Raw genomic sequence first — 17,725 nt, 5'->3', positions numbered from 1 at the left:
CTTTTATGATATTCACTCAGTTACATATATTTCTACCATGAAAGGGATTGTACATCTAATATTTGCTTCATTTAATCATAAATTAATAAAAAAAATTCATCTTAAATAAATCCATTTATCTATACATTTCTCTATTTTCCCAACTCTCAGAATTTCCTTATTGAATTTTTAAATTAAATTTGAAATTATATATATATCACTGATGCTATTGGTGCTTTGAGGGACTAATTCTATTTCTATATTTATCCTAAATCTACAACAAATTAACTATTAAAATTGCTAAAATGTATATATTACCTTTCTTTACATTTCATCCATAATAACGCCTAGATACTAATTACTGCATAACTTTGTTCAATATATACACCTGGTTTATGATTTATATCTGTCCATTCCATAATCCACTCTAAAGAACTTGCTTCATAATACAATTTAATGTTACATCGTTCCAAACACTGCTATTTTTATAATCTTTTGGATTTGGTTTGTTATTTTCAAACATAATATTAGCTGCTGACAATTTTTCAAATTAACTGAATCAATGTGCATTGGCAACATTTGAAATAAGAACTCAATCTGGGCAAGTAGCATAATTTTTCCAATATCTAATCTGGCAGAAAAAGATGTATTTAATTTTCCCCATCTCACAATAACTTGCTTCATTTTCAGAATAACATTTAAGTAATTATTTTTACAGTGAGGGAAATAAGTATTTGATCCCCTGCTGATTTTGTCCGTTTGCCCTCTGACACAGAAATGACCAGGCTATAATTGGGATGGTAGGTTTATTGTAGCTGTGAGAGACAGAATAACAACAAACAAACCCTCAAAAGCCCAGTGCCCAAAAGTCAGCGATGGATTTGCATTGCAGCGAGGGAAATAAGTATTCGATCCCTTCACAAAAAATGTCTTAGTACTTGGTGGCAAAACCCTTGTTGGCAATCACAGAGGTCAGACGTTTCTTGTAGTTGGCCACCAGGTTTGCACACAACCCAGGAGGGATTGTCCCACTCCTCTTTGCAGATCCTCTCCAAGTTAGAAAGGTTTTGAGGCTGATGTTTGGCAACCCGAACCTTCAGCTCCCTCCACAGATTTTCTATGGGATTAAGGTCTGGAGACTGGCTGGGCCACTGCAGGACCTTCATGTGCTTCTTCTTGAGCCACTCCTTTGTTGCCTTGGCTGTGTGTTTTGGGTCATTGTCATGCTGGAATACCCATCCATGACCCATTCTCAATGCCCTGGCTGAGGGAAGGAGGTGCTCACTCAAGATCTGACGGTACATGGTCCTGTCCATCGTCCCTTCGATGCGGTGAAGGTGTCCTGTCCCCTTAGCAGAAAAACACCCCCAAAGCATAATGTGTCCACCTCCATGTTTGACGGTGGGGATGGTGTTCTTGGGCTCATAGGCAGCATTCCTCCTCCTCCACACACGGCAAGTTGAGTTGATGCCAAAGAGCTCGATTTTGGTCTCATCTGACCACAACACTTTCGCCCAGTTCTCCTCTGGATCATTCAGATGTGCATTGGCAAACTGGAGATGGGCCTGTACATGTGCTGCCTTGAGCAAGGGGACCTTGTGGGCACTGCAAGATTTCAGTCCTTCACGGCGTAGTGTGTTACCAATTGTTTTCTTGGTGACTATGGTTCCAGCTGCCCTGAGATCATTGACAAGTTCCCCCCGTGTAGTTCTGGGCTGCTTTGTCACCATTCTCATGATCATTGCAACTCCACGAGGTGAGATCTTGCATGGAGCCCCAGACCGAGGGAGATTGACAGTTATTTTGTGTTTCTTCCATTTGCGAGTTATCGTGCCAACTGTAGTCACCTTCTCACCAAGCTGCTTGGCGATAGTCTTGTAGCCCAGTCCAGCCTTGTGCAGGTCTACAACCTTGTCCCTGACATCCTTCAACAGCTCTTTGGTCTTGGGCATGGTGGTGAGTTTGGAAGCTGAGTGATTGCTTGCTTCTATGGACAGGTGTCTTTTATACAGGTACTGTAACAAGCTGGGATTAGGAGCACTCCCTTACAGAGGGTGTTCCTCATCTCAGCTCGTTACCTGCATATAGTGAAAGGACACCTGGGAGCCTGAAATCTTGCTGGTTGATAGGGGATCGAATACTTATTTCCCTCACTACAATGCAAATCCATCGCTGACTTTTGGGCACTGGGCTTTTGAGGGTTTGTTTGTTGTTATTCTGTCTCTCACAGCTACAGTAAACCTACCATTCCAATTATAGCCTGGTCATTTCTGTGTCAGAGGGCAAACGGACAAAATCAGCAGGGGATCAAATACTTATTTCCCTCACTGTATATAAATGTTCCTCATTCTTAGAAACATAAATACCCAAACAGGTGGCCCTTGTTCTCTGCCGGGTTCCATTCCTGCCCGTTTCCACAGATAACGAAACTGCATATAATGAGACCTTGTGGTAATGGGAATTGAGGAGTTTGATCCCCCTGGGTCCAAAAAAGAGAGTCAAAAAACACTTTTAAAAGGAAGACATTAGAGAAATAAACTTTTCATTGCTCTGTCCAGCAATGTAACCCCAAACCCTCAAGTCTGCCATTTTCCTATGAAAAATCATGGGGGCAATTTTTAAAAAAATGTAAGAGCCACAACATGGCTCCTGTCAGCAAAATGGGGCTGGAAATGACCTCAGATTAGGTCATCTCCAGCCACCTGGGAACTGCTGGCCACCTAGGATCCAGGTATAGGTGAATTTTAACCCTCTGTGTATCTGCAAATAACAAGGTTGGGTGCACATGGTTTGACTGTGGAAATGTGAAACTTTGGGTGCTAGGACCACAGATAACAAGGAACAAATATTAGGGATGCACGAAATGTTTCGGATACAAAACATTTTGTACCCAAAAAAGCCTGTTTCGGGTGTTTTGTAGACAAAACAAAACACCCATTTTCCAGATCCAAAAGCTTTGTATACAAAACAAAATGCCCCTGTTTCGGCTACAAAACGTTTTGTTGTTTTGGACTTCCATTTTGTGGTGATCTCTGAGTCAGTCTCCATGTTGTGTTTGACATCTCTTTGAATTTCCCACCCTTCCAGCCTTCTGATTAGGGACCTAAATCATGGGCTGACCTGCTGACAATTCCCTACTTGTTGCCCATTGGCTCTTTTGCTTCTTCCCACTCTTTACTGACCCCACATTGGCCAGGGGAAGGGTTGCTAACACATGGGATGCTGGGTTCTGCTGTTTCTGTGGTGTTCTGAGCGTAAATTCTCTGGCAGCATATGAGAGTGGATTTTTGTTTTTCACTGAAAATCTCATATGCTACCAGAGAATCTACAATGAACACCTCAGAAACAACAAAACCCAGTACCCCACAGGCTTGTGGGTATGGGGGTGGTTGACACCCTATGTGCACTACACAACCCCTTGCCCCCCCAAGTGGAATTATGGGGCTGCTTAAACCACCATTATTCCCTATGGGAGAAATCTTAAAGACCCGTAAACTTCAACAAATCACAAAAGTTCAGCCCTTTGCCCAATTCCTTTGAAATAATTCTGGAAGTTTCCTTGCCCCCATTGGGCACTGCCACCCACCACACTCTGCTCTGGGTCATCCCTTTCCCCTTGATTTGAAGTGATACATTTGCTGGAATCCCCATTATTCCCTATGGGAAAATTCTTAAAGATGTGTAAACTTTTAAAAAAATCACCAAAAAAAATCAGCCCTTTGCCTAATTCCTTTGAAATTTGGGTGGTAGCTTCCACCCATTGGACACTACCACCACCACCCACTCTTTTTGCCCTGGGACCCTTTTTAAAAATCCAAATCAATTTGGATTCGGATTTGGAAAATTTGGCTACAAAACAAAACAGGGCTGATTCAGATTCAGAAAATTTGGGTACAAAACAAAATGGGGATGTTTCGATTCGGATACAAATTGAAACAAGAAAATTCCAAAATGCACATCCCTACCAATTATTTATGACATCAAATCAATTAACAATTAAAAGAATCTAAAACATTAAAGACATTTAAAACCCAGTATTAAAAAATTAAAAACTATGAATCTAATTAAAAGCCTGGGTGAATAAATGTGTCTTCAGTGCCTTTTTAAAAGTCACCAGAGATGGGGAGGCTCTTATTTCAACAGCAAGTGTATTCCAAAGTCAGGGTCAGAAATGGAGAAGCCCCGTTCCCAAGTAACCTCCAAACAATTTGGCTGCAACTACAGATGAACCTCTCCAGATGATCTTAACAGGCAGTGGGACTCATAGTGAAGAAGACATCCTCTTAAATACCCAGGGCCTAAGCCGCTTAGGGCTTTATAGGTATACTAGCCAACCCGCACAGAGCATCTGTGCGCTCTTTGGGGCCGGCTGTTCCCCTCTCCCTCCTGCCCTACAATCCGTCCTGCCCCACTCTCCCTCCCCCTCCCTCCCTTCTGCCCCACACTCTGGCCCCTCTTCCCCTCCCTCCCGCCTCACTCTCTTGCCCCCCCTCCAACCCCACTCTCTCTTGCCCGCCCTCCTCCTCCCACCCCTCTCTCTCACCCTCCTGCCCCAGTCTCTCCTGCCCTCCTTCCCCTCCCCCTGCTTCTCCCCCATGCCCTCCCCCTCTCCCCCCTGCCCCACGCTCTCTTGTCCTCCCTCCCCCACTCCTCCTTCCTGCCCTTCCCCTCTCCCCCCTGCCCCACTCTCTCTTGGCCTCCCTCCTGCCCCACTCTCTCTTGCCCTCCCCCCACTCTCTTACCATCCCCCATGCTCTCTTGCCCCCCCTGCCCCTTCCCCCCTGCCTCACTCCCCCCTGCCCTCCCCCTCCCTCCTGCCCCACTCCCTCTTGCCCCCCCTCCCCCCGGACCCACTCCCTCTTGCCCTCCCCCCTCCCCCACTCTCTCATCCCCTTGCTTTTTTTAAAGCTCTACTGACTGGGCCGCCACCGCTGCTCCTCCTCCCAGGCAGTGAACAGGAAAGCCCTGCCGCCCGATTCCCTCCCACCCCAGCCTCCCACGGGCTCCTGGCCTCGGCGGCCGGTCCCAGTGCCATCTGGCTGAGAGCTGCCTCCGCGGTCGGGCCCAGCACCTCCACGGCCTGGCCCGCCGCCAGGCCGAGTGCCCCCTTTGTGGATGGGTCCACCACACCAAGTACCACCTCCACGGCCTACCGGGCCCACTGCTGCCACTTGCCAGTCTCTGCAGCCATCCTCTTTGTGGCTGGCCACCTCTCCCCCCACCCCAACCTTCCGCCCCAGTATCCAGGCCCACCATCGCCTCACCACCGCAGCCGGGCCCACAGCCACTGTTGCCGGGTGGGGGCTGCCAGCTGGGGCCAAGTACTGTTTTGGCAGCCCACCGCTGGCCTCCACAGCCCACCGCTTGCCTCCCCCAGTGCCAGCCAGTCACAGGGCCAGCAGGCCGCGTGGCCCCATCAGGAGCTATTTAGGCTGGTGCTGCATTTGCAGCGCGCAGCCAGGAGTGACTCTTCCCTGCCTTTGAAGGGAAGAGCCCCTCTTGGCTGGCACTGCAAACACAGCGCCAGCCTTAGTTTAGCTCCAGTAGGGGCCATGCGGCCCCTGCTTGGGAGCTAAACTACCGCCCCCCGCGTCTGATGCCAGATGCTGGGGGCGTGTTGGGGACTCTCTCGCGGCCTCTGATTGGCCACCGGCCCGGGTTCTTTGAGCTCGTTGGCCCAATGGCGGCTCCACCTGTGCCCCCACCCCGGGCAGGGGTGGCAAACAATTCCTACCTGGCTGCCAATAAGAGTGACCAGTAAAACCCACACTGCACCCAGGGGTGGAAGTGAGGGGGTTGCTACTCTGAACAGACTGAGGAAGGAATGCCAGAGTGCATAGCTGTAGCTGGCCAAAGTACTGCCCCACCACCAACTACAGCCAGTTGGCTGCAAGAAAAGGACTTGTGCCCTGTTTTGAATGAGGCGGGGGGGGGAAAGCTGCACCCCAAATGAGTAGGGAGCGGGCAGCTGCACCCTCCCCTTTTAATATCACCAAACATCTCTTTTTCCTGTATTTCTTCTTCAAGCACTTGCTTTTCTGATAAATTCAAAATTTGGACCTTTAATTCCTCCAAATAATTATTTAACTGATGAATTAGTTGTTTTGTATCATATCATATTTTGTATCATATTAGTTGTTTTGTATCTTTCAAATTCCTTTACAAGATGTGAATGATTAGTCATAACTTCTATCATCCTTTCTTATAGATGGAATAACAAATCTTTTGGGCTATTCTTTATGTTTATAAAATACATCATCCAGCTGAAGATGGTCCATTGGGTAGCAGTGGTGTTGAAAGCTTGCGAGATGGTCATCTGGCAATGAAAAAGGTGGGCAGGTGGGTGGGAAACCAGCAGTGGGGGGGAAAGAAGAAGGTAGGAAGGTGTGTGTGAATGGGATGCTGCTGCCTTCCCCATCTTTAAGTCTTGGCTCAGGACTACCTCTAACCTTCCTATGCCTTTAGACATACATGTGGCAAAGAAGCAATTCTTTTCTGCCCGTATTGCCTCCACAATCTCAAATCCAGTGGAGTTGTCCAGGGTTGTGAAAGGGTTAGTATGTGCCCATCAGTTACCCACTGTGACATTTTAAATGAGTTTTTAATGGACAAAATCTCTCATATTTGGGCCAGCTAAGAATCACACTCCACAGTTACTGCAGTGTCTGATGCAGAGGTGTCCAGCGACTCCTCTTGTGTGCTTAGGCTGGATCGGTTCCAGTTTGTGATTCCCAAGGATGTGGACAAGCTGCTTGGAATGGGGTGGCCTTCCACCTCTTCTCTTGACCCTTGCCCTACATGGCTTATAATATCTGGAGGGGGTTTGTTGTAGAAGGCCTGGACTCCAAGACCAAGGTAGTCTTGGATGAAACTGATTATCTAGACCTATTTCAGACTGGCTTTCAGACAGGATATGGAGTGGAGACTGCCTTGGTCAGCCTAATGGGTGATCTCCAATTGGCAATCGATAGAGTGGCTCTGTTGGTCCTTTTGGGTCTCTCAGCGGCTTTCTATTCTATCAACCACAGTATCCTTCAGGAGCGTCTGAGGGAGTTGGGGTGGGAAGTACTGCTTGGTGGTGGTTCTGCTCCTACCTCTTGGGCAGGTTCCAGATGGTGTCCCATGGACAATGTTCTTCTTCAAAATCTGAACTTTTGTATGGTGTCCCTGAGGGCTCTGTATTGTCTCTGATGTTGTTTAACATCTACGTGAAACCGCTGGGAGAGATCATCAAGAGATTTGGTGCAGGGTGCTATCAGTATGCTGATGACACCCAAATGTCTCCATGTCAGCATCATCAGAAAGGACCATACCCTCCATAAATGTCTGCCTGGAGGTGGTAATGGGCTGGATGAGGGATAACAAACTGAGAATGAATCCAGATAAGATGGAGGTACTCATTGTGGAGGGCAGAAATTCAGGATATGAGTTTGATCTGCCTGTTCTGGATGGGGTCACACTTCCCCGGAAGGAACAGGTACACAGTCTGGGGTGCTTCTGGATCCGAGCCTCTTCCTGGGTCTCAGGTTGAGGCAGTGGCCAGAAGTGCCCTCTATCAACTTCAACTGATATGCCAGCTGTGTCAGTTTCATGAGATAAACGACCTCAGAGCAGTGGTGCATATGCTGGTCACCTCCAGACCAGATTATTGCAATGTGCTCTATGTGGGGCTGCCCTTGTGTGGAGTCCAGAAATTAAGCTGGTTCAGAATGCAGCAGCCAGATTTGTCTCTGGGTCATCTTGGAGAGACCATATTACTCCCGCATTGAAAGATCTACACTTGCTTCCGATAAGTTTCCAGGCAAAATACAAGGTGCTATTTATAACCTATAAAGCCTTAAATTGCTTGGGCCCTGGGTATTTAAGAGAATGTCTTTTTCGTTATGAATCCCACCGCCCAATGACATCATCAGAAGAGGTCAATCTGCAGTTGCCACCAACTCGTTTGGTGGCTACTCGGGGACAGGCCTTCTCCACTGCTGCCCCAGAACTTTGGAACTCACTCCCTGCTGAAATCAGAGCTTCCCCATCTCTGACAACATTTTAAGAACATAAGAACAGCCCTGCTGGATCAGGCCCAAGGCCCATCTAGCGAAGCATTCTGTTCCACACAGTGGCTCACCAGATGCCGGTGGAAGCCACAGGCAGGAGCCGAGGGCATGCCCCCTCTCCTGCTGCCACTCCCCGGCAACTGGTACTCAGAGGCATGGTGCTGGAGGTGGCCTTTAGCCCTCCAACTAGTAGCCGATGATAGACCTCTCCTCCATGAAGTTATCCAAACCCCTCTTAAAGCCATCCAGGTTGTTGGCTGTCACCACATCTCGTGGCAGAGAATTCCACAAGTTGAGTATGCATTGTATGAAAAAGTACTTCTGTTTGTTGGTCCTTGATTTCCTGGCAATCAATTTCATGGGATGACCCCTGGTTCTAGTGTTATGGGAGAGGGAGAAGAATTTCTCTCTATCCACTTTCTCCATACCATGCATGATTTTATAGACCTCTATCATGTCTCCCCACAGTCAACTTTTTTCTAAAAAGCCCCAGGTGTTGTATCCTTGCCTCATAAGAAAGATGCTCTAGGACCCTAATCATCTTGGTTGCCCTCTTCAGCACCTTTTCCAGTTCTACAATGTACTTTTTTAGAAGTGGTGACAGAATTGTACGCAGTACTCCAGGTGTGGCCGCACCATAGTTTTGTATAAGGGAATTATATTATTAGCACTTTTATTTTGAATCCACTTCCTAATGATCCCTAGCATGGAATTGGCCTTTTTCACAGCTGCCACATCTTGAGTTGACACTTTGAACGAGCTGTCCACCAGGACCCCAATATCCCTCTCCTGGTCAGTAACCGACCGATCAAATCTCATCAGCGTATACTTGAAGTTCGGGATTTTCGTTCCAATGTGCATCACTGGACGCTTGCCAATATTGAACCACATTTGCCATTTTGTTGCCCACTCCCCAAGTTTGGAAAGATACTTTTGGAACTCCTCACAATCTGTTTTGGATTTCACTACCCAGTAGAATTTGGTATCATCTGCAAATTTGGCTTCCTTGCTACTTAACCCTTCTTCTAGATCATTTATGAATAAATTAAAAAGCACCGGTCCCAGCACAGATCCCTGCGGGACCCCACTTCTAACTTCTCTCCATTGTGAAAACTCTCCATTTATACCTACCCTCTGTTTCCTGTCTTTCAACCAGTTAGCAATCCACACATGTACTTGTCCCCTTATCCCATGACTGCTAAGTTTCCTCAGGAGTCTTTGATGAGGAAATTTGTCAAAAGCTTTTGGAAGTCCAGGTGTACGATGTCAACTGGATCACCCTTATCCACACACTTGTTGACACTCTCAAAGAACTCCAAAAGTTTGGTGAGGCAAGATTTACCTTTGCGGAACCCATGCTGGTTCACTCCCAGCAGGGCCTGTTCTTCTAGGTGCTTTACAATTTTAACCTTGAGGATGCTTTCCATCAATTTGCCTGGAATAGACATTAAGCTAACCAACATGTAATTTCCCAGATCACCCTTGGATCCCCTTTTGAAAATCAGTGTTACATTTGCTACTTTCCAGTCCTCTGGTACAGAGCCCAATTGCAGGGATAAGTTATATATTTTTGCAAGGCAATTTCACTTTCGAGTTCTTTGAGAACACTTGGATGGATACCATCCGGCCCTGGTTTTAGCAGACAGTTTAGAACATCATCTCTTGTCACTTCTATCTTACTCAGTTATTTAGCCTCTATCCCCAAAAAGCCTGGTTCAGGAACAGATATATGCTCAGTATCCTCTGCCGTGGAGAAAGACACGAAGAATTCGTTTAGCTTCTCTGAAACCTCCATATCCTCCTTAATCATCCCTTTCACTCCCTCATTGTCTAATGGTGCAACCACCTCCCTGGCAAGTTTCCTGCTTCTGATGTATTTAAATAAGTTTTTGTTATTCCCCTTGATACTTATAGCTAAATGTTCCTCAAACTCTCTTTTTGCCTCCCTTATTGTCACCTTGCATTTCTTTTGCCAGAGTTTGTGTTCCTTTCTGTTCTCTTCATTTGGACAGGTCTTCTAGTTTTGGAAGGAATTCTTCTTTCCTTTTATGGCTTCCTTGACTGTACCTGTTAGCCATGCTGGCATCCTCCTGGACTTAGTGATTCCTTTCCTCCTTTTGGGTATGCAATCTAACTGGGCTTTAAGTACTGTGGTTTGGAGTAAACTCCATGCATTCTGGAGCAGAGTGACTCTCCTGATTTTCCCTTTCAGCTTTCTTTTCACCATACTTCTCATTTGGGAGAAGTTTCCTCTTCTGAAATTCAAAGTGTCTGTGTTAGACTTCTTTGGTGATTCTCTCCCCGCATTTATGCTGAATTTGATCGCACTATGGTCACTTTTCCCTAAAGGGTCAATGACACTGACATCATGCACCAGGTCCTGGGTGCCACTCAGAATTAAGTCCAAGGTTGCCTTCTCTCTGGTTGGTTCCAAGACCAACTGCTCTAGAGCACAGTCATTCAATGTATCTAGAAATTTGACCTCTGTTATTACCTGACTGTGAATTTACCCAGTCTATGTGTGGGTAATTGAAGTCACCCATGATTACAGCCCTGCCTCTCCTTGATGCCTCCCTCATTTCCTCCTGCAACTCCCAGTAACTGTCAGTGTTTTGATCCGGAGGCTGATAGCACATCCCCAGCAGCACGTTTCCTTTCAGGCCTTGTATTTTCACCCACAGGGTTTCTGTGGAGAACTCCAGTCCTTCTAGGTTTTCTACCTTGTTAGATTCTATGTCTTCTTTAACATACAGTGCTACTCCACTTCGAAGGCGCCCCGCCTGTCCTTTCTATATAGTTTATATCCAGGGATAACAGTGTTCCACTGGTTCTCACTGTTCCACCATGTTTCTGTTATGCCCCCTATATCTATATCTGCATTAGCAACCAAGCACTCCAGCATGGGCATATACTGTAAGCACCTATATGCTGAATCTCTCACCTGGTGTATGCTATCTTTCTTATGACCCTTTGACAAGCTGGCACAGTCTTCTGTCTGCTCTTTATGTGTTTCTGCTCTGTCCCCTTCTGTTTTATCTGAATCGTTTGCACCCTCGCACTTTAAAGGATTGCTTTTGCCAAACCAAATACTTCCCAGCTCTCGTTGGCTATTCCCCAGGCGTAGCTGCTCTGAAATCTTTTTGATTTTAAGTGTCAGCAGTCTGGTTCCATCTTGGTTCAAGTGCAGCCCGTCCCTTTTGTACAGGCCTTGCTCCCCACAAAATGGATCCCACTTCCTAACAAATCTAAACCCCTCCTCCTGGCACCAACATCTTATCCATGCATTGAAACCCCTCGGATCTGCCTGTCTCATTGTACCTGCGTGGTCAGGGGCGTAACTAATGGCAGGGCAGGCAGGGCACGTGCCCTGGGCGCCACTTGGTAGGGGGCGCCAAAAAGTGTCATGACCCCCCCCCCCCCGCCGATCCCCTCCCTTACCGAAAAAAATTATTTTTAAAATAAAAATTTATTTAATGGCAGTGCATCAGCAGTCCGCAAAGGAGCGTGTGGCGCCCCCTCCCCCACAAGCGGTCACGGCGCCCCCCCCATTGCTTGGCTGCAGCTGGCTGCTGGGTGCCGTGGGCGCCTAAAGTTTTTTGTCTCTCTCCTAGCAAGAGAGAGCCTGGCCTTGCAGGAGGCAGCCACCTGCTGCCATGTGTCCTCCGAGGCGAGGGCATGGCTGTGGGCGGCGGGGAAGCAAGCGGAGTCCGGACTCATCCCCATAGCGGCGGCCGCCACCAGAGCAATGCCGAGGCCTGCCATGTGGCCCGGTGTCGCTAACCAACTGAGATGGGGCAGGAGCGGGGGTGAGCAAGCGGCAAGCAAGGTCCTTGACTTGCTATACCATGGCAGCGGCTGGTGCCGCGGTGGATGTAACACAGAGCGCTATGCCAAGGCCTGCCATTCGGCCCGGCGTCGCTTCTGAACTGCAAGGCGCGCCTGCGCAGTTTCAAGCTTTGGCGCGCAGGCGTGCTTTGCAATTCAGAAGCGACGCCGGGCCGTATGGCAGGCCTTGGCATAGCGCTCTGTGTTACATCCACCGTGGCACCGGCCGCTGCCGTGGTATAGCAAGTCAAGGACCTTGCTTGCCGCTTGCTCACCCCCGCTCCTGCCCCATCTCAGTTGGTTAGCAACACCGGGCCACACGGCAGGCCTCGGCGTTGCTCTGGTGGCGGCCGCTGCTATGGGGACGAGTCCGGACTCCGCTTGCTCCCCCGCCGCCCACAGCCATCGTGGTAAATTATTTCATTTGTGGTATTTATTATTATTTTTATTACATTTCTATACTACCGCCCTATCCATCCAAAGGCTCTGGGCACTTGGGGTGGGGTGGGGGTGGGGCGCAATTTCAGTGTTTGCCCTGGGCGCCGTTTTCCCTAGTTACGCCTCTGTGCGTGGTGAACAAGTAGCATTTCTAAGAATGCTACCTTACGGGTCCTGGACTTCAATATGCTACCTATCAGCCTAACTTTGGCTTCCAGGATCTCCTGACTACATTTCCCCATGTCGTTGGTGCCAATGTGCGCCATGACAGCTGTCTCCTCCCCAGCACTTCCTAAGAGCCTATCTAGACGCTGCGTGATGTCTGCAACCTTCGCACCAGGCAGGCAAGTGACCATGCGGTCAACACGTGGGTCACAAACCCATCTCTCTATACTTCTAATGATCCAGTCACCCACTACAAGGAAGCTTCAACCCCCTGGAGGAGTATCCTCTGTGCGAGAGGATATGGGCTCATCATCCATGGAAGGGGTCCCCTCTAAAGGAACATTTCCCTCTTCCTCAAACTGATGTCCTCCTTGCCTGAGACCTCCATTCTCCCTGACAGCAGAGGAGCTATCAGCCCTGGAGTGGGATGCCTCTATCACGTCCCTGAAGGTCTCGTCCACATGCCTCTCTTTCTCTCTGAGCTTCTCCAGATCCGCCACCTTGGTCTCAAGGGAACAAACTTGTTCCCTGAGAGCCAGGCACTCCTTGCACCGAGCACACACCCATGACTTCTGCCTATGGGGCAAATAGTCATACATGTGGCACTCTGTGCAATACACTGGGAAGTGCCCCCTCCCCTGCTGACTTTCTAGCTTCATACTGGTTTAGTTGGCTGTTTACAGTATTTAGAGATAACTTATTAGAAGGATAGGTCTCAGTTGTAAAGGTGAGCTATTTAACTGTCCAAACATCCTTTCTCAAGAATATGAGGGAGGGATTTATACTTACGTTATCTTCTCCACCAGGCTCCTTTTTATCATAGGGGCTTGTTTCAGGCTCCCCCACACACTGCCTGCTAAACTTCTGCTAAACTTCAATGTCCTGTTTGCTATCCCTGTTCACTATGCTCTTGGACCTTCACCTCATGTAGAGAGTAGTCTTCCAACTGAGACACAAGATGTGAGTCAAAGGAATATCAAAGGAATCTGGGGCCACCCCCAGCCCTATATGACTCCACCCCTTCCAGGCAAGGACAAACTAAAGCACTGGAGTTTGCTAGCCCTGGCAAATGCTAGCCCTAGCAAATAACACCCACACAGAGAGAGACTAGAACTTATCCCTTTAAGAGAAACCAGCCCCAGAAAATCTTCCCTCCTCCTTTTAGTTAGTTTGAAGACGGGAAAGTCTAGATGTTTAGAAAAGCTTGATCACCTCCTCAAGCTGTGTCTGCTGTTCACACAGTAGTCTTCCAACTGAGACAGGGGATATGAGTCAAAGGAATGTCAAAGGAATCTGAGGCCTCCCACAGCCCTTTCTGACTCCACCCCCTCCAGGGAGGGACAAACTAAAACACTGGAGTTTGCTAGCCCTGGCAAACGTTAGCCCTGGCAAATAACACTCACACACATAGAGACAAGGACTTATCCCTTAGAGAAACCAGCCCCTGAAAATCTCCCCTCCTCCTGTTAGTTAGTTTGAAGGGGGGAAAGGCTAGATGTTTAGAAAAACTTGCTCACCTCCTCAAGCTGTGTTTGCTCTTCACAGAGTAGTCTTCCAACTTAAAGACTTAAAGTAGTCTTCCAACTTAAAAACAACTGAGTAGTCTTCCACCTTAAAGGCTAAAGGTCTTTAAAGACACCCCTATTCACCCAGGCTTTTTATTAAATATTGTTTTAACAATTTTAACATCGTTTTAAAATATTGTTTTAAAATTTTAAATTGTTGGAATGTTTTAACTTTTACTATGTCATTTATTTTGTTTTAACTACTGTTTTAAGTTTTTTGTTGTCATTTATCTTAACTAATGTTTTAATTTTTTGTTTGCTTGTTGTAAACCAACCAGAGACATGAGTTTGGGGCAGTATAGAAGTGTGTTAAATAATAAAATAAATAAATAGTGCATTCTGGATGAGTGCGCAGCATGGAGGACCCATTCCACAGCCTAGCCTGTTGTAACCGCATTTTATCGTTTAAAGCACCACTGGCAAAACCATAATTGGCCGAGTAGGGAAAGGAAAGAATTGTATTTGGGGGGGGGGGGTTCAGAACAAAATTCAGAAATCTATTAACTTAAAATTACTATTATTTCATAGAATTTCTATCATTACAGTGGGCCAAGGGTATGCATAGGGAGGGCCCACATATTTTCCTCTGCAACAGCATCCAAAGGGTCTTTCTTCATAGGGGTGAATGGCAACCATTCTTTTCTTTGGGAGCAAGTGAATGGAGTTCCGTCATGGACATTGCTGAGTGAGGCTAAACCTCATCATTCCTCATTTGTCTAATCCTCTATTAAATCCATCCAAACAGGTGGCCATCACCACATCCTATGGCAAGGAATCCCACAGAGTAATTATGTGCTGTGTAAAATAGTACTTCCTTTGGTCCGTCCTAAATTTTTGCTATGAAATTTCACTTGAGGACCCTTGCTTCTGGTGTCTGAGAGTGGAAGGGTGTTCAATTCACTTTCATGTGGAACTCTTCTTCAGGGGACTATGATTTGCAATATTTACCAATTAGAATAATAAGGAATACATATAAAACCAAAAGGACTATTAAAAAAAACTAAATAGTCATATTGCATAAATGAGAAAAGAGATAGAAACAAGTCATAATCGTAACATAAATCCAATGATAAGGTTCTAATTATGGCTTGTTTTTATCTCTTTTCTAATTTGTGCAATATGACTATTTAGTTTTATATAGCCCTTTTGATTTTATATCTATTTCTTATTTTTCTAATTGGTATATTTTATATATTGCAGTCCCTTGAAGAAGAGTTCCACTCAAAAGAAACGTGTTGGGATCTTTTTTTTAATAAACTGCCAGTGCACCATTCCTGTTCTCCTTCTCCATTCACTTTCTCCTCACCTCAAATAATTTTATAAATCTCTATCATTTCTCCCCTTTAGTTGCTAGGGATGTGCAAATTGATTTGGGTACAAATCAAGTACCCGTATCTAGCTGATTTGGGTGATTTGGAGACAATACAAATTACAAATATGGAGCAAAATGTGTGGTTACTGCTTTTAAGTTTTTGGATTCGTTGGTGTATATTTATAATAAAATATAAACTGAGTACCCAGTGGCTTGTGTGTTGGGGGGTAGTTGGAACATGGGATGCCACTAATTCCCCACCCCCACCTGCAAACCATGGGGTCAAATTGAACAGAAGAAATGAAGGTGTGAAATGAAGATACAAAAGAATCTAAACGCTTCAGAAATACCTGAAAATAAATTGAGTACCCCACTGTTTGTGTGTGTGTAGGGTTTAGTTGACATATGGCAGTTGTGTGTGTGTAGGGTTTAATTGACATATGGCAGTTGACAGTTGGCACTGTCCAGTGATAGTCAAAATGAACAGAAGAAATGAAGATATATTATGAATCCTAATAGGGATTCATTATGAGGAAAATTAATTAGACACCAAAGAATCTAAACATTTCAATTTTCCTAAAAATTAAAATGAGTACCCCACTGCCTTGCAGGTTGGGGGGGGTTTAGTTGGCACATGGCAATTGACAGTTGGCACTGTCCAGTGACAGTCAAAATGAACAGAAGAAATGACGGTGTGCAATGAATCCACATAGGGATTCATCATGAGGAAAAGTTATTATACACCAAATAATCCAAACTCTTGAAAAATAATGACTGCACATTTTGTTCCATAACTCCACTTCTACAAGGCTAGAGCTTAGCTTTTTTTAAAAAAAGAAAAAAGAAAAAAGCTAGGGATCTGTTTTAGGGTTAGGATATGGCAACTTTGAATCCCCATTGTTTCCTATGGCTGAAATGTTCAAAATCAGTAAAAAGTAAAAAATTCATTAAATGTCAACCAAGTGTCCCACTGCCTTGAAATTTGGGTGCTAGGTGGCACCCATGGGGACCTACCCATCACCCAAATTTGGTGCCCCATGAACCTGTTAAGTTGGCAAAAACTGTCCAAATCTGAATCAAATCAATGCGAACTGTAATCGGATCTGGAGTGATTTGAGGGGGTAGATCAGACACAAAATAAATCAGGGGTGATTTGTTTTGGGCACAAATTGAATTTTAAAAAATGATTTGTGCACATCCCTATTAGTTGCCTTCTTTCTAAACTAAAACCCCCCAAATTTTATTGTTTCCTTGTATGGAAGATGTTCTTGCCTCTGGACCTATTTGGTTGCCACCTTCTGCACCTTTCAGAGAGAGAGACTGCATGTGTGGAAAGTGTGTGATGTTATTTGCAGAGGAGAGAGAAAAGGTCATGCCAATAATGTTTTGTTTTACAGTAGGTCCATATAGCTCATCTGCAGCAAATACACAGGGTGTGGGGCAGATGAAGAAGAAGGGAGGACAGGGGCCCATCTTAACTTCATCTCCCAGGATCCACGTCCACCTTGCTATGCCCCTGGAGATTCAGATTTTGTTTTAAAGTAGCAAGCATGGAGAAACTAGGCAGAGAGCTACTGGGGTTTCTTATGAGGTTTAGGGCCAATCTTGAAGAAATGATATAATCCATTGCTGACTAAAAGAAGTGTTCTGCTGTTTCAAATCCACTTGTGTATTTGGCAATAAACCAAATATCATAAAAGACATCATAAGCCTGCAGTGAGCTCTATCTTCTCAAGGAAGCCAGAATCCAAGAAATGCAGAATCCTTGGAACTTCTCTCTACTCAGAAACGGGAGAAGTACATGTAACATCTAAAAGGGTGTTCCTGCCACCAGAGTCCCTGCTGAACTGCCTCACTTCCTAATCCATACAAACCTTTTACACAGGCAATTCTTGGAGCACAGTGCAAATCCTTCCATCCTTTATGTGCTTTTTGTGCCTCAGAGCCAGAAAAAGATGTGAATATATAAAGGCACAAAAAGAAAAATCAGCTGGAAATCCTAATAGGCAGGAAGGCAACAGACTTAATTATTAAAATGCTGCATCAGCAAGACAGTGTACAGTTTGGATCAATTAAAAAGATCCCTCCCCCCGCTTGGACTAGTGGGGAGCAAATATTCAAAAAAAGGTGATCACATTTTCTAAGAAAAGTGAAATAGTGAAACTGGGTGAAACTGAGCAGACAAATTCCCAGGTACAAATTTAGCATGCATATGATGGGTCAAAACCAAATAAGGGGGACCTTTTAAAAATCTGTGCACAAGTATGAGCAGCAATACCCATTCCTTTGAAAAGTATGCATACAAAGAAAACCCCAAGTGTCCATCAGTTGGACATTGACTGGTAGAACTAAACCAAAGAAAGCCATCTATGCAACATGTGCATCAAAAA

At 45.8% G+C, this 17,725-nt stretch overlaps 1 protein-coding gene across 1 annotated transcript in view; it reads right to left on the bottom strand.

The window, feature by feature from the left end:
• Positions 1-12,261, bottom strand: part of LOC128343951 (vomeronasal type-2 receptor 26-like) — a 42,059-nt gene extending 29,798 nt beyond the window's left edge. The window contains exon 1 of the mRNA XM_053293389.1: positions 12,177-12,261. Coding sequence (XP_053149364.1) covers positions 12,177-12,261 — 85 coding nt within the window. The remainder of the gene's footprint in view (positions 1-12,176) is intronic.
• Positions 12,262-17,725: the final 5,464 nt, after the last annotated feature.

Source organism: Hemicordylus capensis, chromosome 2 (assembly GCF_027244095.1).
Source record: "Hemicordylus capensis ecotype Gifberg chromosome 2, rHemCap1.1.pri, whole genome shotgun sequence".
Lineage (NCBI taxonomy): Eukaryota > Metazoa > Chordata > Lepidosauria > Squamata > Cordylidae > Hemicordylus > Hemicordylus capensis.
This window is presented reverse-complemented; position numbering and strand designations above follow the sequence as displayed.